This window comes from Callorhinus ursinus, unplaced genomic scaffold, assembly GCF_003265705.2.
Source record: "Callorhinus ursinus isolate GAN/ISIS: 27379988/994484 unplaced genomic scaffold, GSC_fseal_2.0 scaffold57, whole genome shotgun sequence".
NCBI classification, from domain to species: domain Eukaryota; kingdom Metazoa; phylum Chordata; class Mammalia; order Carnivora; family Otariidae; genus Callorhinus; species Callorhinus ursinus.
In genome coordinates, this window is record NW_027397119.1 from 348,156 (window position 1) to 373,977 (window position 25,822).

General features: G+C 46.4%; 1 protein-coding gene across 3 annotated transcripts; it reads right to left on the reverse strand.

The window, feature by feature from the left end:
• Positions 1-43: 43 nt before the first annotated feature.
• Positions 44-24,980, reverse strand: PFKFB2 (6-phosphofructo-2-kinase/fructose-2,6-biphosphatase 2). 3 transcript variants are annotated; one of them, XM_073884511.1, is made up of 16 exons: positions 24,803-24,980; positions 23,516-23,620; positions 17,836-17,961; positions 17,240-17,336; positions 16,748-16,814; positions 16,544-16,618; positions 16,141-16,197; positions 15,112-15,236; positions 12,835-13,042; positions 12,240-12,386; positions 11,395-11,499; positions 10,516-10,645; positions 9,637-9,699; positions 9,139-9,203; positions 8,320-8,499; positions 44-2,048 (listed from the first exon to the last, which is right to left on the reverse strand). In XM_073884511.1, exons 2-16 carry the CDS (start codon positions 23,598-23,600, stop codon positions 1,986-1,988), a joined length of 1,593 nt encoding a protein of 530 aa, XP_073740612.1. In that variant the 5' UTR covers positions 23,601-23,620; positions 24,803-24,980; the 3' UTR covers positions 44-1,985. The 3 variants fall into 3 exon arrangements, with proteins under 3 accessions (XP_073740612.1, XP_025710796.1, XP_073740613.1); XM_025855011.2 differs by lacking the exon at positions 8,320-8,499 and having other exon boundaries at positions 24,803-24,975; XM_073884512.1 differs by lacking the exons at positions 8,320-8,499; positions 23,516-23,620; positions 24,803-24,980 and adding an exon at positions 18,064-18,205.
• Positions 24,981-25,822: the final 842 nt, after the last annotated feature.

The following is a 25,822-nucleotide window of genomic DNA, read 5'->3' on the forward strand; positions in this document are numbered from 1 at the left end:
TTTTATTATATTTCTTATTACAAAGCAATACATATTACTGACATATTTTAGCATGATTTTATTTATCCAGGAGATAAACTTCTCTCCAGAGATATGCACCTCTTGGTTGATACTTATAACAAAAATAAATGAGAAAAAAAAAGTACTCAAAAGAAATCCATTGTGCCTTAACACAGTTATCATCCTTTTACAGAAGACAGATACCTAGACCTTGGAAATTTAATTTAAGGTAATACTATGGACATCACACTTAAAATCTCAAACTACCTAAATTTCTACCAAAAACCAGACAACACCAATTATCTTACATTCTGATCAAACACATGCAAACACTAATATGGGACTTAAAAATCTCATATGGATGAATAAATAACTAAATAAAAATATTATCTGATCATCAAGACACTGCGTTTAGATGCAGAAAGAAACCCGCAGCACAAGAACAAAATGATGACAGTACCACATGCTACAAACGGCCAGGTGAAAATCCCCTGCTAAGAGCAGAGTCAGGAGCCTTTCGGAAGGCAGCTTTGTGCGTATAAAATAAGCTCCTGGTTGCCGGATGCTGAACTGCCTGCAGCCCAGCTCATCACATCTTAGGTAATGGAGCCCCGTATCATCCACAGTATAAAAGAACCATTTGGGAAAAGCTGCATTTCATTACTCTTCTTGTTACGTACCCTCTTGCCCAGCAAGTGGGTATCTGCATGAAAGGGAAAAATTATTTAAAAAGCTAAAAAACTTACTATCCTTACCCAAAAAAAAAAAAAAAAAAAGAATTTTGCTTGTAAGATATTTATCCTTTGGAGCTTCTATACCCTCCTTTGGAGTTGTGACATGTTAAAATCACACCGACAGAGAATCACATTGATCTAGAGAATTACCTGGCTTATCTTTACAGGAAGCCAAATGACGGACCCCTCAAGGACTCATGTCTCCCTTGCCCTCCCCCCGTAGTGTTCTATACATAAGAGACCAGGAGACCCCACCAGTGACAATTAGCTAAGAGGCAGGCATCAGAAGACCCGCTGCTCTCGAAGGCACAGCCACAGCTTTTGTAGAGACCACATCATAGTGATAAACCCCACAGAAAGTCATGTGCCCCTGCACCTGGTCTGAAGCAAGAACTCCCTGGTAGAGTTGATTCCCAAGGAACCCTCTTTACTTCTTCAGGTAATGTCAATGGTGCCCTACTTTTCTCTCCAGCCCTCATTCCCAACCACTGGAGAACGACATTTCCCTCTGCCACTGTGAGGGGACACAGCATCAGGTAGGAAATACAGTAGCTACTCAGGAAAAGAGTACTTTGAAGATGGGGACCCATTCTGGGGAGTCTTGCAGTCAGATCCTGCCCTTACAGGGCCTGGAACAAGGAAAAACTTCTCTACATGAAAAGGTGGCTGACACTGCTCTTCCATTACCGCAGAAGAGACATTTCAGCGACTGAATTTCTCAGATACCCTCCACTCACCTGGTGAATTTGTCTCTTGTTTCCAACGTGACAAAAAGGGACGCCTAACATATGTGTATTGTCCTCTAGCCTGCCCGGCTGGAATGGACGCAGAGACCAGCTCTTACAGCACAGAACATGCTTGCTGCAATGCAGCCCTCTCAACTTGGAAACAAATCTGAAGAGGTGCATTTGCATTTCAGAAAAGAACAGGCCGCCAGGGATACAATTGCAAGTAGGAAGTTAAATGCTGAAACAGAACAAGACTGGCCAACTGGGGTCACACCCAGCAAAGAGACAATACACACTGATCAGTTCAGGCCGTTAGATGTTTTGAGGCAGAGGGAAGTTAAGTTACCCCGTGTAAGATATTCCCATTAGGTACGACAGGAAGAAATGTAATGTTTTTCCAGGCCTCATTTTGGTGGCTCCAAATGTCCAATCCCAGCTTAACTTCCTGATGGAGCCCCTGTGGAGCTGCCATCCCAAGCTTTGTGGTAGATCTTCGAGAGGTCTGGCCTCAGCCTTCACATCATCAGCAAAGCGATGTGAGGGACGCTGAAGAAGAGTGCCTGTGCACAGCCAACCCGGTCTCTGCCTACAAGCCAGAGAGGAAGAGAGACAAAGCAATTATACCACGGCCAAAAGACAAGTAAAAGTAATGCAGAACCCCTCCCCCCCTTCCAATGCTCCCCCACCGCCCATATCCCCACCTCCACACACATGCATGGACCCTCTGTTGTGCTGGCACACACCCTTTTACCCTTTAGCAAACTCCAACAGTATAGTCATGGGCTTCTTTCCCTGAGAAACCGACCTTTGTAACCATGTTGGACCAGGCACTTCTTCCAGACCTAGACTATAAGCTATATACCCAAGATAGGAGGTAGAAGCTGCAGGAAATCCTGTGGTAAAAGGAGAGCACACAGGCTACTATCAACCAAAAGACCATGCTGACAAAAACGGCACTGCTGTCACAGGCTACTTGGCTTCTGAGGAGGGTCTCTACAGTTGTAGCTAACCCAGTCTGTTCTGCAATCCGTCAGAGCAGAAATCAGCTTCTTCCCATAAACTGGGACTGAATGTTTTGTGAGGAATTCTTCCCCCTAGAGCAGTGTTTCTCAAGTATTAAATGTGCATCTGAATCACTTGGTAATCCTATTAAGTCAAAGACTGTGACTCAGTAGGCCCCGAGTGCATGTCTAAGGAGCTCCTGCAGCTCCTTTTGAGGCTGACAAGGAACTGAAGAGAGAGGCAGTGACACAGTTCCACCTGTATTTCCTGTCCCAGAAGTCAAATGCCATTTCATTCCGTTGACTGTAAGCTCTTTAGAAAAAGGCGGGTCATGTTTTAGAAGAACAGCCCACTAAATTCTAAGAAATCTCCGCATTTTTTTCTTTACAATAATGAGTTACATGTGGCTAACGGGAGTCATAGTACAGTTCGGGCAAAGGTATGTTTTTCTTAATTCTCGGAGAGGCGCCAAAAAGTCCACACAACTTCTACGGAAGTTCATGTGCCTTCCATAACGTCCTTCCCATCTTTCCCAGAAGGTGGTGGAAGAGAGCCATGCCCACACCAAGGACTCCAGTCACACCGCCAACTGGCTTTGGCTCCTCTGAGGCTCAGTCATGGAACAGCAGGAGACAGTTTCAAAGGTGGGGGAGTGGGTGGAGAACACAACCCAAAATATAAAACAAAAAACCCAGAAGCCTTCTCATAGGTTCAAGTTACTCAACAATTTTATTTACCCATTCTACACACAAACACACACACACACACAAAAGCACATTTCAAATATAGTTATACACACCTTATGTGGATCTGAGTGGCATATTTTGATATCAATGTCACCAGATTAAGTCAGAATGCTGGTAAGGACTCACATTCCTTTTTCACCAGAGCTGTGCCTAGGAAATCCGCAGGATAACTCTATACATGAGTTCCCAATTCAGTCCATTCCCTTCAACCATTTCCAACCCCCTCCAGGGGCACAGCTGGTGATCAGTCCTTTGCTTTTGCCACAGTAAAACCATCACCATATCAGAACGAACGGATTTTGTTATTTAAACACAATAAAAAAAAATGTACACAAGCAGTTCAGATACAAAAACATTGAGTTGATAAAGATTGGTCCTACCTAGATCCCCAGTGAAAGGCTGACTGGAAAGCATACCTTTGCCAACTCTTAAGATCAATTTTTAAATGCAAAACTTCCTTTGCATTTTTATTTATTAGATTTGAATAAGAGCCAAATGCAACAACAGCATTATCCGCTGCTATATCCTGTGACAGGGAAGCTGAGGACACAGAAGGTTCAGAAGCAGACGGTAAAAGGGAAGTCCTGCCTAGAAGTGGGAGAGTGGGTGGAATGCACGCAGGTAGAGGTAATAATTTCAGGCTTTGAGAAGGTACTTCCTTCACTGAGTTCACCAAATAACATACAAAAGTGATGTTCAACCTTCGTTTTCTACCAAATGATGATATTTTTGACTGCTCCTCTAAAAGAAATGTCTATTAAAAATCATAGGTACAGAACTTCCCCCTGAAAAAAAAGGTAAAGTGTTTACTTCCTTTCTTTGTAGGACACATGCAACGGACACAAGATCACAGTAATATGCATGTACTACTAACTGGGACAATTAGAGAACAGACTGTCAGATTATAAAACCCTACTGGAGTCTGTCAGTCAGTCAGCCAGTCAGCATACAGATTCTATCAGGGTCTGCCAGTCAGTAAGCATATGGATACTACTAGATACAGTCTTCTGGACACTATGCATCCAAATTAAATTCCTGGACATACTTCTGATGACTGTATCACCTCTCTGGGAAGTCAGAGATCCATCCTGCCAATGTCACAACCTGTTGTGGCTCAATTGTTAGATATTTTTTAAATTGAAATATTTTAAAACATGACCAAGTCAAAATACATCTTAGAAAACCTGGGTAAATTGACCAAATTTCTTGAAAACAAACACAACATGTCTTCTGAACTTGGCAAAAACAATGGAATGTCCGTTAAGACTGTATAACCCAGATATAGTTCTCTCAATCATTAGACATTCTTCCCCCTGTCCTTCGGCTACCCCAAGCACCAGTGGGTTTCTCCAGAACCCACATCTCCTACTCACAAAAAACCAGAAGATGGGATTTATTTCCAAAGTTATGTCATGTTTCTTGAGAATGCCGGTGCCTCTGCAGATTCATTTGTGGATTGCAAAGAGGAACACCCAGAACCTCACAGGAAACACTCGTCCATTCAGCTTGGGAATATAGACACGCTGTGTATTCCTAATTCTAACTTCTTGGGGGAGAAACAAACAAAAAAACCCTGAGACAATAAGATAGGGCAGACCCCCTACACAATGCATGTTTTTAAGATTTTCTAATTCTACTTTGCAGCTGAATGTAAAACAATCCCCTTATCAAAACACAAACCAAAGACAATACAGCTTAATAAGAACTAAATTCTAATGTGAGGATTACGAGACAAGAGAAGCTAGTTCTCTAAATCTGCTTCGGATTCCTCTTTCAAGTCTGTTACAAAATTCATCATTCAGCTTCCAAGCAAGAAAATGAAATATACAGGGATTTTCCTTTCTCCGTTTACTAGATTAAATAATTTAATAGATTAAATGCTAAAGCCTTCACCTATTTCTCCCACAACGAAACCAAAAGCCTCAGCAAAAGGTGCTCCGGAATCCATCCTTTCTTTGTCGACTCTATGACCTAGACATAACTATAGCAATGTGCAGATACTACCGATACACATTCCAGTAAAAAAGGAAGAGAGAAGGACAGAAAAGAAAGGAAGTGGAACTTCTCTAAAGTTTGGAGTAAGAGCTCTCTACCATTCTGTATTCTCCTGGCTTCTTTCTGCAGAAACTTCTCTGGAGGGATCTTGCGCTAAAAACTGAAGGATGCCGAAAGCCTTGCTACAGTGAAGTTTAATTTCTTGTGTCCCACCTGACACTAAAAAGACCACCTCAGGCTCCTCTTTTGGGGGAAGCAAACTAGCACGGGGGAGAGTGGAGAAATAAGGAGCAGGCTGAGGGCCACAGTGAACATCCCGGTGACCTGTGGCTCATGCCGGGGTTTATAACAGGGTAACACAAGGCTCGTGTGTTAGAGAATCCTCCTCTCACTAAGAGTATGCACAACCCAAATCCAAAGTCTTTGGATCAAAATGCTCCTGCTTGTCATTCGTTAGCTCTGAATTATTCTTATTGCACAGCAGGAAAAAAAAACCAAACTGAATGAATAATCATTTGGGCTAAGGATGCTGCCGGCCAAGTAAGGTTAGATGAAGCCACCTTGTAAAAGTGCCCCCCACACCACCTAGACCACATCTCATTCTCACCTGGAGGGGAAGGACTCTCACCTGCTACCCCTCTTTAGTCTCACAGGATGAGAGAAAAGTCAGAAGGAATCTGAACTCCCCTTCAGTGTCCACACTTACAGACTCAATGTGTTGCTCTTTTTGCAAATGTTCATTATAAACTATATACCCTGTCTCTAAAATAGCCTTCTTCAGGGCAAGGACCTTTTCTTCCACTTCTGTGCACCCTATCATCATCAGCCCCCCGACCCAGCCCAAAGCCCCGCAAAGACACCATGTACACAGAATGTAATGGCAAAACAGGAAGAGCAGGTTAGACACACTGAGGAGCAGAAGCTAGGCAAGCAGCCTTTGGAAACACTGTGATGTCCTACTCTACTCAGATGCAAGAATAAAGGACTCAAGGTCACAAGGCAGCTGCCTACGATGATAACCTTTATCATCCTACAGGTTTTATCTCTGTGCCTTTATCCAGAGTGCTGAAAATTCCCAGCTATTACCAGAGGACACTTATTCACACAGTGCTTTGTTCCACAACACCTTGCAGTGTAAAGGGTTAAAGATGGGACCAGAACCCAGAGTAACGCTCTAAAACACAGCAGCCTGCCTTCAAGGGGGTCACTTAGTGTAATACTTAGTGTATTACTTAGTGTAATACTGTGATCTGCTCACACGTCTAACTCCAGAGAATCGTCCTTTCAGAGCCAAAAAGAATTCAGAATTCTTAGGTTGACGCTCTATCCGAGGAAGTACTCCAGTGTTTCTCCCCACAACTGAAATGGAGCTCTAACCCTGAATATGAATCAGAATCTTCAGGGAAGTTATTTCAACGCAGACATGCCCAGACCCCAACCCCAGAGATTCTGAGTTAGTATTAAGCCTAATGTGGACTGGGGCATGTATGTGTTTCAAAAATTCTAAAGAGGATTGTAATGAATGCTCCTAGATGAGAACCATGACAAAAGGTCTTCTATTACCAAACCAAAAGACCCTTGGCAAATAGGTCACTTGCTCTCACTGGTTTCCTCTAAAAGACAATTGATAACTTTAAGGTGTGGATGCATTCCATCACTTTTAAAAATCTCATGAGAAATCTGACTTCCCTCTCAGAAAACTGCACATATATTCATGTTTTATATACCGAATTGGAGGCGCCACCAAGGAGCTAAGAATCCCCTGCTCTAAACGTTTCCTGTTTAACCCTAGAGAAAATAAAATGACAAAAGTGAATAGGCAATTCCAGATAATTAAGAGCTAGACCCCTCAAGGTGCCAAAGACTCCTGGAAACCAAGATGAGATAAAAGAATACACCAGTGAGGGAGATTAAATTCATGGCCAGGCCTTTCCACATTTGGGGGAGTGGGGGGAAGCACTGCTCATGCAAAAATTTTTAACGTAAAGAGGAGAGTGTATTGAAAATTACAGGAGAATAAAAAGCTCTAGTGAACTCTTCTCTGCCATCTGTCTGCCTTGAGCAATTCCAGTATCAGCGGTGACTCTTTAATCTAACTCTGTCCTTCTAAACAGCCCCAGAGGTCACTGGCCTCGGCAGGAAAGTTGCTGTGCTTGGCAAACCTGGGAGCCACTGAAAGAAGACATAACTGGCCTAGAAGAGCCCTGCAAGACCTAGAGAACGTCCTATTCTCCTAAACCTCATTCCACAGCCAAAAAGACCCATGCCTGGCTCCTGAAGTGAAAAATACCAACCAAGATATTTCACACATACTCAGAGCCAACTCCCCCAGAGCCTCAAAGACTTAGGACTGGCTCTCATGAAAGGAGGCACGAACTCTCACCCTATGTCCACTTGCGGGCTCCAGAGCATCTGTGGATGTTCTGCAGCCTGGGCTGACCCTTTCAGGACCTGGCTTGAGAGGAAAGGAGAAGGGGAAAAAAAAAGCTCCCCCAGTCTGGATCCACTGAGGCCCCCTGCAGAGAGCATCAACAGAGCCTAGACTTCTCTCTGGCCAACCACCCCTTCCCTCCTCAACAGACACAATGACAATGCCATGCATCACACCAGAGAATCCAAAGGGGAGGTGAGCAAGGGGGGGGACAAAGCAGGCAAGTAAGGACTGTGAGTAAAGCACACCTTGAAGAGACAAAGGTGAAGGAAAAATGGGCTTCTGTCTCCCCCTCCGCCCCACCCCCGCCTTTACCAACACAAGGACGTGAGGAGTTTAGACACCAGGGACAAGAACCAAGGCTATGGGGCAGGCTTAACCTCAGACCCAGCTACGCTAAGCACCCAGGGGAATGTATCCCTTTTCCTCCCCCTCCAGACCACCCCAACTGAGGACATGTCCTAAAACACCTACTGGTCAAATTGCCCCTGGGTGGGGAGATGCTTCACCCTGGAGAACAGCTAAGATCGGTCTGGAAACACATGAGCTCACGTTCTGTGTTAAAGTCCACGGTGGGGTGCTGGGGGTGGGGGCTGGAAGTTAAATGACTCCTTGGTGCTTAGAGACAAGGGCAGGAGGCCAAGCCTGGAGGGGACACACGGTTACACCACCGGAATGCTGACTTGGGTCTTCGGCTGGTCGGCCCCTTCTTGCGTGTCCAGGGCACGGAGAGGGCTGAGGGGCTTGAGGGGCCGGCTCCCAACACTGTAATTTCTTGGACGCCTTATTGTATTCGAACTGGACAGAGGCGTAAAGCTGTTCCTTCTCATCCTTACAGGGGTTTGGTTCTTGGGGAAGTTGTTCTGATTGGAAATGGAGGGACACCACACAAATGAAAGCCAAGCCAAAAGCTCACTCATAAAGGTTAAATAATGCTTGTAACCACAACCGTTTCCTCCAGTCCTGCTCCTCTGCAGATAGAGTCTCTCATAAGACATGGGCCATGGCCTTAGCCCTAGTCCCAGGAAGCTAAAGGGTTGTAGAAGGAGAAAGCTCCTTGAGCATCATACTCCAAAGGAGGAAGGAGGGCCCACGAAAACAAGGGGCTTATTTAAGATCACACAGATTATCAGGACAGACCTAGGAACAAACCCTACACCGCTTGACCCCACCTTATAGGCTCTTCTGGGTCCTACTTTCTAAAGGGAGCACTCCCTGGGGGAAAAAAAAAATCTGTATTTGACTTCGGCCAAACACTTCCCATATTTAACTGGATTTCCAGGAGCCAACTTTCAAGGTTAAGACTCATGAAAGGGGTACTAATTTTAAAAAGTAATAATTCCAACATTTCTTCCTTTTGGAAGTAAGCAGACTACATAGGACATGAGTTCTGGATGTGTTTCCCTTTTGTACATAAACAAAACCTGAGTCTCATGATGTCAAAGGTTCAAAGACTCAAGGTGGCAGGGGGCCTGCATGTTCATCTGCGGGAAAATACTTACGGTTGGCTTGTCACGGTGAGTGTTCACAGCCTCCACGTTGAGTTTAATTGTTTCCACTTTACATCCTGAGGAAACAGAGGAAAGAGAAAAAGGCCTTCAGGAAAAAAGCTCCAAGAAAAATTCCTTAGATTCAGTATGGGAAACATACCATAAAAGAATGTATATATTCCCAAATACACACATCTGTTTTTTATAAGACTTTATTCATGCATTAGAGAAAGAGAGAGAGAGATACAGAGCATGATCAAGGCGAGGGGCAGAGGGAGAGGGATTCGATCCCAGGACCCTGAGATCATGACTTTAGCCAAAGGCACACACTTAACCGACTGAGCCACCCAGGCGCCCTGATACATCCTTTTAAAAATGGAAAGCACTAAAGGAATTTCCCTGGTATACAGGGGTGATAAAGTTGAACTTCTAGACAAACTTCAGAGAAAATTCAAATAGCCTGACTTTCTTCAATCCCCACATCCTGCCCACTGCTAAGCTCATAGTTACCGTAGGCCACAGGAGTAAGTTTGAAGATGGTATGGAGGGGGCACCTCAAGTATGGTAGCTCATCTGAAAACAGAAAGACCAGGTGAGAGAAGTCTCTTAGTACTATGCATTAAGGTCAAGTAAGTGGGAGAATCTAAGGAGCTCATGAGTTCTCTTCACCCTGACCTAGAGTTGTACAATTCCTCCCCTAAACCCCAGACAATTATCGGAACAGCCACTAAAGAAGCTGCCCAAGCTACTGAGAGGCTAAGGAAGAAAAGCAGTCCATTTTAGATCCTTCCATGAAGGCAAAACAGAAGTGAGCAGGACCCAGTGGAAGGGAAGATTGTGGCCCATGTGGGTGTACCAAAGGCCAATCTGCAGGCTGCCCAGCAGCTCAGATAGACGAAGGGGAGAGGAGGGGAGGGGAGGGGAGGGGGAGAGGGAAGAGGAGGGGAAAGAGAAGGGGAAAGGGAAGGGGGAGGGAAAGAAAAGTCAGCAACTTCCTTACGGCTTTACCCAGAAACTGTCCTATGATGAATCCAAAGGATGAAGATGCTTCTGAGACACCACCCTCCTTGTAGCCAAATAACAGGCCGGGAATGTGCAAAACCACTTTTCTGATTCTGCCAGGAGGGTCAGCTAGACACTGGCCCTCTAGCCAAGCAGGATTAAGGAGCTCCAGCAGTGGCCACTCTCCAATGGGGGCTTTGGTACCAGAGGAGCAACTTCAGCGAGTAGCTGGCCCAGTGGCTGCTGGGAGCCCCACACTGCTGTCGGAAGAATGCACTCCAGTTTGAGTGGAAGAGGGGCAGGTTCTGTTGCCTGGGATCCTGGCGCCACCCTGAGTCCAACCCCCTTGCCATGAATGTGTCCGCTGGCCCTTCCCTCAAATGTCACCTGCACCCTTATCCAAGAAGTAGGCCAGCAGGCAGCGCATGACAGCCTGGTGGGAGATGACGAGGACGTTGCCCTGCCGCTCCAGCTCCATGATGACGGGCTCCAGCCGCTGCACAAGGTCCTGGTACGACTGTGGGGGAAGCGAGGCAGACTGGTGGGAGGCCAGGCACAGGCTAGCAGCCAAGTCGGTGGCTGGCTCCAGAGTCAGGAGGCCACTTCTCCTTCTTCCCCAGCTGGCTTTCCTCCTGGAGCTTCAGCGACTTCATGTCGCCTGCTAACTACCCCCAGCCCTGTGATCTCTTGAGAAGCCTCAGACCTTTCAAGAGCAACATTCAGATCAAGAAAACTACAGGTCAAAAAGAGGAAATGTGAATTCAGCCTGGGTCTTTTTTCCTTCCCACAAACAGACAGCACGTGAGGCTCTGAGGGCTTTCCTGGACCTCCGCCGTTGGTTTTAGTTACCTGGGCCTCCCAGGGCTCTAGACTACGAAGCCCCTCGGGCCAGCGAACAGCCTCAAACATGCGAGATGACAGGGAAATCATTCATACCCCATATATTGACTCGGGGCCTATACCTGCTTGGGTCAGGGTGGGACTGAGGGAGTGGAACGAAAAAAAGAAGTAAAAAAGAAAATGCTCATTCTACAATTAATCAACACACAAGACATCCTGTCACCCTTTTCCCTGGAGATCTTAATGAGATGTTCGATGGTCTAAGCTGAATTAAACACACTATGACCCAAAGTTGGAGGACAAAACTACATGATGCCTTGACTACCCTTTCTAGACCTTCCACATCCCATTCACTCCTTCCCCCTAATTAAAGCTAAACCCCCAACGGAGGGCTGGACAGTCACACCACGTGAGGGGAAATCTCACCTCCCCACCAGGGTACCGATACAAGTATTTCTCTTGATCTCGAAGTGCGAACTCATCCGGGTACTGCTTCTCAATCTGCGCATAGGTCATCTCCTCACACACGCCCTGCAGGGAGCCACACCGGCTGCAGGAGGGAGGCCACCCCATGCGGCTCCCCCCAAACAAGGGGGGCGGTACTAAGGAATCCTGGCTTCTTACTATGTGCCAGGCACTGTGCTGGGTCCTGGCCTGTACTGCCACCCACCCGCCCGGGCGGCTGGGACTGGCAGGGGGAGGGCCACTGCGCAGAGGATGTGGCTTCTCAGCTTGCTCCGACTACTTGCTCCGACTACTTCAGAGAAGTTAAAGGTCCAAGAAAAGTCAGCAGGATAAAGGGAACAGGAAGCAGGGAAGGAGAAACTGAAGGGACCAGAGAATTCTTGCAGAAGGCATAAAAAGGTACAGAGGAAGAAAAGAAAAAGAAATGTCTGCTTTTGTGCTCAAGGACAGAGAAAGCCAAGAAAAAAATTTGGAAAGGACCAAGTGATCTAAGCAGAAATTAAAGAAGGGAGTTGTTAGTTATTTCTTTTCCCCAGCAGAAAAATACACAAAGGAACAAAATGGAGCCGTGCTCTCCCCAGATGCCAGAGGGGCTAGGTCACAGACTGGTCTAGGCCCGTGACTGGCACAGGTGCTCAAACAGGCAGGAAGCCCTGACTAGGGTGCAATTGTTCCCTCTTCCTCCCCTACTACTACTACCTGGTAGTTCTACTTTTCTAGATAAAACTGCCCATATTGTGACTTGAGAGCTCCTGCCTGAATAAGAGACTCTTACTGGCTTTGCAGCCATCAGAATTCCTACTCACAGCATCGATCTCATTCAGAATCTTCCACTGCTCATAGGTCACACCCAGGGATTCAGCAGTCTGGATAGTCCTCTTTAGCTGGCTCGTCCACACTTTGAGGTCTGCTATCTCCTGTTCCTCCAGAAACTTCCTTAGAGCCTGGGCAAACTGGGGTTGGAGATAAAAATTTTAAAGGAGAGAAACATGCGCACACACGCGCGTACAGACACACACACACACACACAATTGCTAACTTGGCCTATAAAGGGCAACGTGTAGGACCATGGTCAAAATCCAAAAGGTGCTACACAGTTATGATAAACCCAAGAGGAAATGAACTTCCACTGGAGCATCCTGTACTGTGCTCAGCACACAAGTCATGCCCAATAAATACCTGACGGTTGAATTAACAGAAGTGGTTCCAAGTTACCACATTACAACACAGCCAGAATCAGTGGACAAGAAGAGGTCTTCCACATGTGCTGGATTTTCTGAAACCACAGCCTCAGCCCCAGTGGGATTTAGGAAGAAGTAAGGGGACAAGAGAGATGACCCCCACCATGCCTTTCCTCCAATTCTAAGCCTGGGAAATCCAGCCGGCTGCTGAATGCCTCACCTGCTTTCCCCGCACCGAGAGGCCCGAGTCACCCCCAATCTTCCCCAAGAGGTTGAATTCGCTCTCTCCATGCCGGCAAAGGTAAATGGTGCGAGGCTGCACGTGGATATTCATGAGGTAGTAGACTATCTTGCTCTGGATGTAGTCCTGGACTCTGTTCACTAAAAATCGCTGGCCCACATTTATCACCTTGATGAAAGAAAGATCCCTGCGACAGAGCAGGAGAAAAGAGAATCCCTGGGAATGAAAATCTGAGGATAACAGCGGGAAGGGAAGGATTCCCATAATTACTTGCAGGTTTGAGGCAGCCCCTTCCTCGTCTCCCGTCAACGCCAACCCACATTTTAAGGAAGCAACTGGTAAGAGACGGATTGCACCTCAGACCCAAGATGAAGTAAGATGTCCTGAACTTCTGGCCAGTCTACCATTTCTTCAAGTGCCTGTACTGTGCCATGTAGTTCAGATAAGTAGGATACGAAGAATCCAGGCTTTCCCTCACGGGTTAGACTAGGTGACCTGACAATTTTGCTAACCCTGAAGTTTGGTGAGAAGCACAACCCCCATCTGAGGCGGTCAAGCCCTGGCCAGGGGACGGCATGGCCCACAGGGAGGGCAGCAGGCAGCAGAATCTTAGAGATCTCTCCACGTCCCCCGCATCTACCTAATCCAGCCTCTCTCAGGGGTACTTCTGCAGCGGTTGCCTCATCAGAGAATTCTTCTCATTGTAAAAATGATAAATGCTAACTGGAATTTAAATAAAAAAAAAAGATAAATACTTATTCCAAAAAATTTTCAAAAAAAGGTAGAATGATGCAAATAAAAATCACCCAAATCCTACCATCAGAAATACTATCTATAAACACACACACACACACACACACACACACACACACACACACACACACACACACTGTTCTGGAATGTTTTTCTATATAGGACTTCTTTGTAGAAGAATATACTATTACACCATTTCTAGAACAGTGGTTTTCAACCTCTATATTAAGGAACACCTCCAAATACTAACATTCTGGGCAATCCACTTGAAGGAACTTCAAGACTCAAAACATTAAACAGACCACTAACACAATGGAACAGTGAGCTACACGGACTTATCTTGCCATCTGCTTGGCCGCGGGGCCATATCTTATTCAAACACAGCCGTTAACTGTATGGCCACATTCCCCAGGTTTCTGTGTGTACACATCTTTCTTCAACATGGACTTCACATTTTACTATGGCTCTTTTTTTTTCTTTATGTTCAGTTAGCCAACATATAGTACATCATTAGTTTTTGAAAAAGAAAAAAAAAAACGGATAAAATACATTGTGCGTGAATCTTTCCAAAAGGCCTGGAATTTTTACTATGGCTCTTGTACCTTGTGCACATCAAGTTAACCCCTACTGCATACCATATTGCTAGTAGACACTACCACAGTAATAATGGCTAGCACTCAATCAGACATTTTTGATGAACCAGGCATGTTCTTAAGGATTTTACATGCTTTATATATATATGTACACACATACACACACACACACACACACACACACGTATGTATATATATATACACATTTTATATACATTTATATATTTGTTACACATTTTTACTGATATGTATTTGTATCATATGTATTTATATACATAACATCATATATACATTATGTGTATCTGTATATGTACATATGTTCTATGTAAACATATTTCTATATTATGTTACTCTTTTGTGTGTAATATACGTAAACTTATATACTAATACATGTGTGTTACAGAATAGATATATACACACAATAAACTTCAAAAATTCATCAAAAGCTGATGATGACACATCTCTGAGGGGTGTCCTACAACACCTTAGATCAGAACTACTTGATTTTGCTCCCCAGGGACACCTGGCAATGTCTGAAAACATTTTGGTATGTCGTAGGTTGGGAGTATTACTGGTCTCTAGTGAGTGGAGGCCAGGGATGCTGCTAAACACCCCACAGTGCACGGGGCAGCCCCTACTGCTGTAATAAAGAATTAGTCAGCAATGCAGAGACTGAGAAACCTTGTTTTAGAGAACAGAGAGGAAGAACTGATGATAAAAAACACTTCACTGTTCAAGTGTAAGATGCAACCTACAGAGAAGCCACAAATCCATACCTTGTTTCTTTGGAATGATGTAAACATTATAGGTCTGGATGGTCAGAAGGAAGTTTGAGGACAGAGGGAGAAAGGCTCTTTTCTCAAATGAGACCCCTGCCTCAGGCCCTTCAAACCATGGCCTTAAACCTTACTTGTCATAGTTGTCTGGGTCAAGGGGTCGATAGGTGACTTTGTAGCACTCAATTCTCTTTAGGAAGTCCTCCATCACATTCTCCCTGTTTCTTTCAGGGTAGTCAGGGCTCGACACCTTTACCTCCTGGAATCATAGGGAGAGTAGGGCCTGGTCAGAGGTGTGTCCTTAACAGCCCTCCTACAAACAGCCAATGCTAAATAAAGAGAAGGAAGTCCACAGAAGGGCTCTTTCACTGGAGCATTGGCAATCCCCATTCACTGAGCACCCCCTCCCTGTCCTGTGACCCTGGCAACCAAGAAAGGAAAGACAACTGTGGAGTCATGTGCCTGCCCTTGGCTGAAGGACTGAGGCAGTCACACAGCTCAAACTGCTCCTGGGCCCCAATCCCTTTATGTGCCCTTCTGGGAACACAGAATGGGCTTCAATTTCTCCGTACGACCACTCAGAATAGGGTGCTTGATCTGACGCATGCCTGACTTGGACCAGATACCTCTTCTTAGTTGTTTCCAAGTTCCCACACTGCTAGGAGAGCACTACCATGATACCATGTCCACACGGCACAGTACAACCCATCAAATGTGCATTGGTTTATACTGTGACCATCCAGGGCATGAGACAGTGCACAGAGCACTGACCTGAATGTTAGACAGTGAGTGGGCAGATGACCTCCCTACGTGGTGGCCCTGACAGACAGTGAAGAGGCTGATCTACTCTGAGGACATCCCTAGGTCTCAGCATCCAGCTGATACCCAGAACACAGGGCCAAAACTCCTACGGCCTAAGTCTTGGCTTCCATTCAACAGCTCATTCTTACTTTATTCCTCAGAGTCTCGGTTTCTTCTCCTACGGGAAGAATGTGTAAGTCTAAAATGGTGCTCTGTCAAATCAAAAAGATCGCCCTGCATTGTTAAACGTGTCTATTTCTTTCTTTCATTGCCCAGTTGACTCTCCCCCCTTACCTACCAACACACACATAACACAAGGCAGAATGGACAGGGAGGTGGTGGTACGCAGGGGTGTCACCCACCAGGATGTTGGCAGCAATGACATCAGGATCATCACAGACAGATTCCACAAAGAATACCTGGCCAGGGAGGGGAGGCAGTGATAAATGAGTCAAAAGTGCCCAGGCTGTTCATTAACAGCCCCGCCACAGCCACCACACCCCCCCGGGGATTTTTTTTCACGAAAGTGGCCTTCAAGGCCTCTTCATTTAAAAACAGCTCCTACCACATCACCAGGGCCTCAGACATACAGGCTAAGAAAGGACCTGAAAGAAAACACTCAAGGACTGGGGGTATTTCCGAAGAAAAGAAAAGCGGATAGCCGACCCTGTCCTCCTCACCCACCGGAGTCAAAGAGATCCTCACGTCCCTCTTGACTTCCCACCGCCACTCATCCCTCTCCTCCAGCAGGGAGCCAAAGCCTACCTTGAAGGAATTCTCCTTGGCAAAGTTCAAAATCATGTCCCTCCTCTCCCTAGTCGTATTGGTGGCATCAAACACCTGGGGAGAGAGGCCGCAAAGTAGACAAGTGGGCAGGGAGAACTGGAATCCCACCAAGGCAGACTCCTGGTGAGGCTGTGCAGTCTCTCGGGTGGATATCAAGATGGGGAAGAGGCAGGGAAGGCTTACCGCGATCTGCCCGCTCTCCTCAGTGAGGTATGCCTTCACATCTTCCAGCGCCACCAGAGCACACTGTCTGCCGCGAGAACGGAGGACATCAGTGAGAGCAGTACCCGACCAAGCTCAGGTACAGCCAGAGACACGAACAGCTGGGTTGCGAGAGGAGTCACATCCCTTCCCACTTAGTTTTCCCAGCCAAAATTTTCCCCTAACTGGACTTTTCAGCTTCCCCACTGAGGTTTTTAGACTATCCTGTATTTTTCCCATTCCCCTGCCCCATGCATATAAAGTCTCACTCTACAGATTTACCCTACGAACACACATGCTTCTCCCTGAGCCTGTTCTGCTACCTACCCAAGCCCAACGTGACCTGTCTACCAAATAATCTCCAGTTAAAATCCCCAAAGGATATTTACTGACAGGAAAACCGAGCCCCGCCACGCCCAGTCTTGTGATGGCAGAGAAGGAGCTCACTGGGAGGTCAGGCCTAAGAAGACTCACTTGCGGATCTTCATGGCCTCCTCATTGTCGTGCCGGAAGAAGTCGTAGGACTTATAGGACTTGACTGCTTCACGCCGATATACCCCAAGATTAAACACTGCAGATGACACCAACAGCCCTCAGCAGTGAAACGATACAATGGCCCCACCAAAGGGGACTTCTTGGTCTAATGTCAGAGTTGCCAAGGAAACGAAAGAAAGCACCATGGTATGTTGGGAACAATACCAGATTTAGAGTCAAGTTAGATTCAAGTTCAGACGTATTAGTCCTTGAACAAGCCTTAAACTGTCTGAGTTTCAATTTCCTCAGCCACTTTGGCAATTTCACAGGAGTACTGCTAGGATTAGACAAGATGATCTATATGGAGGTAAAGCCCTATACCATCAAAGGCATGCCCTTAAATCTAGGCCAATCCACGCAGGCCAAGAGGAAACAAGTCTGTAAACAGGGAATAAATCCAGTAAATCAGGAATCAACCACTATTTCTGCCAGGAGCAGCCTGTAATCTTGATGCCAAGGAGAACAGATCTCCAGAGGCTTGGGAGGCCCAAGAACTAATCATTTCCCTTCCCAAGGAATAAATGACCTGCACCTACCTTTGGTGGGCACCCCAATCCAGTTGAGGTAGCGCGTAAGTTTCTTGGACACATAGGTTTTGCCCCGGGCTGGCAAGCCAATCATAACGATGAGAGTTGGGGAGTTGGTCATGTAAGATGCCCACGCTAGAGGGGAAAGAGAACAGAACTGAGCGACTAGGGGCTGCAGAAGGTTCGTGCACTGGGCCAGATACTTCATAGCCATAACCTCATTTAATTTTTACACACCTCCGCCAAGCCAGGGGAAGACTGGGATGGCAAATAGAGGTGCTATCAGGCCAAGCTCCTGAAAAAGCACTAAAAGGTCATGTAAATTTCCAAGAAGTACCCAAGTCAAGACACGTCTTCCCCACATGGGCAAAGTCTCCACAGAGGTACCTTAGACGGAAAGGGAGACAAAAGTGGCAAGGATTAGAAAGATGAGAACCATGGCACCTTCCTTAACAAAAGAATGTCTAATAACACAAGAATGATACAGCTGTGGAGGCACGCCTGTGCCTGGAGATTCCCCAGGGATGAGCCGGCCTGGCTCCTACAAAAAGTCCAACAGAGTTTCTATTCTGAGGATCCCCCATCTATCCCTTCAAAGCCATGAGCAAGAACTAGCCTGCCCACTGTAAAAAGACCTGGTCTCAAACTGTTTTGGCTTTTGTGCTCAGGACACAAGCTTAAGCCCGAATTTCTAAACCACAGTGAGATTTAGACTGTGGCAAAGCCTACTTGACGCAAGTTCTGACAAGACTCCTCAGGAAGCTTCATGGTAAAGCTAGCCTGCAAGGGCAGCGTGGCCAGCTGGCCTCAACAGCTGCGTAAAAGCAAGAAATCCAGAAGCAAGAACAGTCACTGGTCTATCGTTCCTGAGGAAACTTAGTTCAGGAATCCTCATGTACAGAGATAGGGCTCAGTGGACAGGTGGGGAAAACTAGATGGTCAAAGGTCAGGTGACTCGCCTAAGGATGCAGGATGGGTCATGGAAGAGCTAGCACTAGAATCCAGAGCTTGTGCTTCCTCCGCAGCCTGCTCACAGGGCTGGGCTCCTCCCTGCCCATCCTGCCACAGACGAGTGGTGGGAGAGGGGCCTCCACTGCTGCCCGCCCCTTCCCTGGGGCCCGGACCAACCGAGGTCCGGCAGGACGACTCCGGACTCTTGTGAGGGGAGGCCCCACCCAGGGATGAGAAAGGGAAAGAATCGTCTTGCTTTCCACTTCCTGGCACTGCCTTCTGGAAGGTGCCCTGCCGGGTACTGCTGCTTCTCTGTGCTGGGACAGGGTGGACTGTAAGGCTGAGAAACAACTGGGTAAAACTTAGGCGGTTGCACAGTAAAGTCATTCGCAACAGCTTTCACTGGAGAAGTGGGCAGAAGGGCCTGGGTAGAGGACAGACCTCAGAAGGAAGAGAGTTTCCTAGGGGTGTTGGGTAAGAAGTACCCAGAAACCAGAGTGGCCCCAAGTGGCGAGGGGGGAGTGGATGCCCAGACTCAGGGTCAGAGGACTTGACCTTTAGTCCTTTACCCACTGTGCACATGGACAATTCCTGGGCCTGGGCAGGGACTCCTCCAAAGCCGGCAAGGAGCAACGGAAGGGATTTTCATCTGTGTCCAAATAGGGAGCACACAGGCAGGCAAATGCCACCCTGCAGCCTCAGCTGATGTGAATCCCTGATCTCTGACTCCTGACAGGTCGGCCTGGGTACAACTGCCTCGCTTCTCAGTAGTAAAATCCTCCTGAGTCTTCACTTTCTCCAGCTCACCACCATGCTCTGCTCAATCCCCCATGATTTGTCTCATTACTTGCACTTCTGGGCCTGCTTTGTCCACAACTTCCAGCCCATTAGGCACTTCCCCTCCCTAAAGCTAAATATGAACTGAAGCTTGGGAGCTGCTCTAAAGTTGAACAGGGGACCAGCTGCTACTTGTTTACCTAACCTGGCAGAGAACACTAAGAGCAAAACAACAACAACAACAACAACAACAACAAAAAACAGGGATCTCTAAGGGTTCAAGGCTCCACACCTCCCACCTCTGGGCTTCTCATTTGCCAGAATACAAAACTAAAACACACTTCCTATTTCAAACTGCCACGTTGACATAATTAGGAACATTCTGTCCTGCCTGTTACAAAACAAAACCACTAGCACCTTAATTTGAATAGTAGATAGTTCAAGCTGGTTAATTTCAGAGACAATGTAGCATACCCCTTGGCTTATAATGGAAAGCTGTTTTAATCCTGAAATTCTCTCCTACCTTCTTTAAACAAGGTTTAACTCACTTTCTCCATTTTAAACTTATTCTCCCTCATGAACATACTTACAGGAATTGAAGGTTTGATAACTTCCCTACTACAAACAGAAACACTCAAACCCAGGGAAGTAAAAAGCTTGGCCCGCAATTCCACAGTAGAAAGTCAAGGTCAGGGCTTTGACCGGACTCCTGGTTTCATGACTGCCCCATCAGTCCCAGCCACCAGCTGCTGTCAGCACCTGGTCAAGGGAGCCATGTGGTAAGCATGACTAAATTTTCTAATTTAATCCTGAAAGGTAGTCTAGTAGGTCAGTGGTTCCCAGCCTTTTCATGAACAAGGCTTTCTTCCACTATTTGTTCTAAATAGGCCCAATATTTTTAAAATATGCAACCTATTAAAATGTGTTTCATTTGTTATTTTTTTCATTCTTGAGAAGTCATAAAACTGCTAATTATCTCCTGCTGTTTGATAGGCATGAGATATCCAAGTTCTGCGGCTAAACACTGAGAAAGTTAACGTTTTAATGAATCAGCGCAGCCCTTTGAAATATTAAAAATAGCTAATAATATAGAACTTCCACCCATGCCCTTTGAAATATTAAAAATAGCTAGCAATACAGAACTATTTAGGAGAATAAATTAGTAATGCTGATCAACATTTCAAATGTGTCTTTCCTCCTATTACTTCTGTAGGAAAAATTGCTAGCACACACATGCTAAGGTATATGGGCAAGGATGCTCCTGCAGCATTGTTTGTGATGGTGGAAAACCAAAAACAGGGCAAATGTCCACCAGGGGGAGGCTGGCATATCCCTAGAATGCAATACTATGCAGAAAGAGGTAAATCTGGATTTACAGACACACACACACAAACCCCTCCACAATATAGTAAGTTAAAAAAAAAAAAAAGGAAAATAGCAGAACAGAATACAGTATGAACCTGTTTTCATTAACAGAATACACCAGAAGATGTCGGGAAGAATCAAACTTAACAGGAACAGGAGAAATTGTGAGAGATTTTTTTACTTTTCACTTTCTCTCTGTTTTGTTTGAATTTTTCATGAACACATACTGCTTTTGTCACTGGGGAAAGGTACACATGGGAACTTGTCTGTTTCAGACCTACTCAAAATCTCAAAGAAGAAAAGAAACAAAGAAAAGCATATACACACTCACTGCTGTCCCCACCTGCCTAATTCCTGAGGTGCCTTTAAGATGCCCTGAAACCAGTCATCTGAGCACCTTACAGGCACCTCGGCCAGCAACCGCCCATCACCCCCATCCCTGGAGCAGCTGAAGTTCCAGTAATGCTCCTTTGGAGGTTTTGGCTCCCTGAAGTCCTTCTCCAGTCCTCCAGCTCAGGCACTTCCCAGGGTGAAGCCAGCCAACACAGGTGTAATTGGCAGCAAGGGGATAACGGCTGAGCTATTAATAAAGCAACTGCTGGGTGTGAGCACTAAGCAGCCAGGGGAGCATGCTCCAACACACAGGAAAGCAATGGAGAGAAGTAAATAAACAAACGTGTATTTTCATGACTGTATTTCTCCTTTGACTATGGCTGCAGGAGTCTCCCAGTCCAACCCATGAGGGAAGAAGAGAAGGGGGTAAATGAATGATGGTGGAGTCAGGACAACCTCTCCCTCCACCCCCCAGATGCTCCCAGTTGGGGAGAAGAGGGTGGAGCTTGGAGAGGAGAAATCAGAGCGCAGAGCAGGAATTAGAGTCTAGAGGATAGAAAGGAGACCTGGGATTACTGCCTCTTTGACTATCGAGAGCCCTCAACGCAGAAAAACTGCAGAAGAGTTTGAATGGCACGAGGCAGGTTTCTGTGGAGAATACAGCTGACGCCGGGCACTGTGCAGCCCATGTCGCCACCTACTCTCTGTACTCTTTTGGATCAAATGTCCCAATAACACAAATGCACCTCTCTTTAGTGCTCCCAAATCTGGGCTATGATATTGTCAAGCAAGAGGAGAAAACATTCTTTACTGAAAACCTAATTCTTCATAGGGCTCTTATACATAGTGAGCTCCCAGCACAGCCATTTACAGTATAATTCAATTTATGTGCAATGAAAAGTCACCAGCAAAAAAAAAAAATAATAATAATAATACGCTTTAGCTCTATAAACACTCTTCTAAGTGTTTTCCTATATTTACTCATTTAATTCTCACATCGCTCTAGGGGAAGATAGTATCAGTATCCCCATTTTATAAATAAGCAAACTAAGGCACAGAGAGAATAAGCAACTTATTCAAGGGCACACAGGTAGGAAGGAGTAAAACCAGGATTCAAACCCGGGCAGTCTGACTCCAAGGGCTGCACTCAAACATCACGCTATACTAGTTATCTCCCATGGGGTACTTGCCCTGGGTACCTGGCTTCCTGCCCTGGCAGAGGAAGGAGACCCTAATCATACAGGTGTGCCAACCCCAGTATCACATACAAAAAGCTGCCTCTGTTGCAGTGCAAAGCTTAGCAAGCTTCATCAGTGCTAGATAAAAAGAGATTATCATCATTAATCATGAGACTGACAAGTACACAACATCAAGGTCGAGACTCTGGGGAAAGCTTTGAAAAGGACATGATTCCAGGTCTCATGCTGGTTGGCTGTTTCCACCTGCTATATACATGACCACTGAAGTGAGAACTGACTGACAGGGTTCCAGAGGAAAGGTGCATCTGGAAGCAAGGGCAAGGGTCAGCATTCCTTGAGGTTCCCCCCAAATTGTAAGGGCCAGTTGCCCAGAACTTTTTGCCCATACAGGCTACAATGAGGGTTAGGAATGCAAATGCAAGGGGAGAAGAAATGAGGCTTCATTTCTCGGCAAACCCACCTGCTATCTCTGTCTAAAGAACTGGCATGGAAACGCTCCGGTGAAACCTGTCCCCACAGGAATGAACCTATAGGAAAAATTGCTTGCAAAGTGCAAAGGCTAACCCTGTGGAAAAGCAGGGTGCCCAAGTGAGAGTGAGAGGTCAGATGTCAGACCTGACTCCCCCTCAGGCCTGCTGAAATGAACTACTACTGGCTCTTACTGCAATTTCTGCAGTGAGCAGCACCTTCACAAAACGTAGCCCAAAAAATGAAGGGAAACTGTTAACAGTATCAGCCCTAAGTAATCCCTGCACCTGCCACTCTGCCTTAATCACTGAGTGTGTAACTTTCAACATCAATCGAATGTGCAGATCCCTCCACGAGACAGTCAAAGAAAGCAGTAAGAAAATGTGGGGATATACCAGCAGTCTGGCCCCAGTGATAGACACTTCACCGGGCCTACTTGTTTCACACAAGAAATTCCCCTTGTAGACTTGGTTTTAAATTCCCATGTCAAAGAATTCTCTCTCACTCCCAACAAGCATCAAAAGTCTAGGATTACAACTATATTCCCAAGATAAAAGTCTGGGAGGGAGCAGCCCCTCCTCTTTCCCCAGACTCACAACATTTCTTCTCTGACATTCGAAGATTGGAGGCTTTGGTTTCATAGCTGTTCTGTTCTGATGAAGATGCAGTATTCCCAGACATGGCAGTTCTTCGGGAAATGTCTGAAAGGGACAAAAGGAATGTAAGGAAGGAGACACACCTCAAAACACCCAGGGAAGAGGACGGGTGTAATAGAAGTGAAAGAATCCTGGGCCGAGTCCAGTCCAGCCCTCTTGCTCTGGGTTAATAGCTACATGCTCTTTGATAAGTCCTGCCTAGCCCTGTTTCCTCATCTACAGACTCAGTTGTACTAGAATCTTGCCTTTTTAATGCTGACTTAGGAGTTGCATTCACATAAATTAGCTCCTTCAATCCTTCCAATAATCCTTCCATAAGGCATATTTTGCCACCACTCTTACTTTCCCCCAATTTACAGGTTGAAAAACTAAGTTTAATAAAATTAGGTGGCTTATCCAAGTTCCTTCCTGACCTCAGACTTTAGTTTAAAAAACTGGGGAGAGTAATGGCAGAAGTCGGGGGTGAGATGGGTTGCAAATAGATCGAGTTCATTTATCATACAGTCATTGCAGTCCAATGGCAGGATCTATTCCTGACAAAAATGGGAGAAGTGGGGGAAATCTCAAACATGTTCCCTGAAGGAAAAACTGTAACTGGACTTCGTGACGACCCTAGCGCGTCACCATTTCTCCTCTGGTGTTCCCATTCTCACGCCCTTGCTCTGCACCCTCTTCCCACCCATCCCTTGGCTCACAGTCTATAAGGATAATGGGGCCAAAGAGGTGGTAAATGACTTCCCCAAGGTCACCTGCTTAATAAGAAGTCCTGACTCGAACCGGGGTGGGATACCCTCGCGCTCACGCCCCACACCCAGACAAGGGGCTCGTGAGGACCGAAGGTCCTACTGCTTCAAGGACCTTGCACTGTTCTTCCACTGACCACACAAATCCTCCAACCCAAGCACCAGCCGCCGCTCCCGGTCCCAGAACGTCTGCACTCCCAGCAATGCCGGCACTTCCCCGAAAACGGCAAGGCATCACCATCCCTCACCTCATCCCGGTGCACGCAGCTCCCCGCCCTCTCCCGCCCGCCCCGGCCTTTCGAGGCGTCGTACAGCCACCGCTCACCCTATGATCCCTCCTAAGCTCCCTCCCGGCAGCGGCCCCGGTACTTGTCCCGTTAGGCTGCGGACGGGAGCTGACACACTGTGGCCCGGGCCCCGCACACCAGTAGCCGGCAAATCACGTGCCCCCGTCAGGCTCCGCCACACGGGCGTCGGTCCTCACCTGGAGAGAATCATCGGCCAATCCAGCGCCCGCAGGCTCCCTGGGGCGGGGCTCAAATCGGAATCGCTGACGCTGACTCCCGAAGGTGGAAGAAACTGTGAAGCCGAAAGATCGCAAGCTCCCAAGTTTCCTCGCACTGTGGAGGTTGGTTGCATCGTTGCTAGGCAACTCATCGGGCTGGGGGCGGGGTTAATGAAATGCATGACGTCTTTTTCATACTCTCGCGAGAGTGGACGGAACAGACGTCTTGAGGGGATGTGACTTTTTCGTGACGGGAAAACGTTGTGGAGGTTAACGCTTTCCTGCCTGAATCCCAGAGGGACCTCGTTAGATCCATAAATTGGAACGTAAACTTTAGAAGGTGGTGCTTTGCTAAAGTAAGATACCACCGTACTTGAGCTGATTACACCTTAGGGTGTTTGCATCTCCTTCCCATTGTCCAGACACTGTAACGTAAGAAAATCAACTACTCTTACTGCTGAACTGGGAACTTCCCTGGACACATCCACATACTCCAGTGGTCTTCTAATTGTTGCCTTTATTCTCCCTCTACCTCCTACGCTATACCATCTGTTCTGGTCTCCTTGAAAAACCAGAAAAGGAAAATTGCTTCAGCAAAAAATCGGGTCACAAAAGGGGGCAAAAGAGGCAAAGCTTCCATATAACTTAGAGGTAGAGAGAGGCTTTTATATAGTAGAGGTGAGTTTGCATTATTTCGAGCGAACTTTTCACAGTTGCCCCCAGGCCCTTCTGATGATGCTTGATGCTGTTCATAAACCCACTCCACGCAGGCGTGCTTCTTCAGATCCAGGATGTAAAAAGAACAAGGAATGTGGATTTCTTGGAAAAGAGATAAATTCAGAGATGTCTTTATTCCTCCTTCACCTGGGGATTAAATTCATCCTTTAAAACAGCTCAACTAGTATCTCCTTTTTGAAGTTTTTTACAACTCCCAGTGTGTATGTTATGGTTGCCTTATCTGCACCAGTACAACTGCCTTTATCCATTCAGCAGGTATTT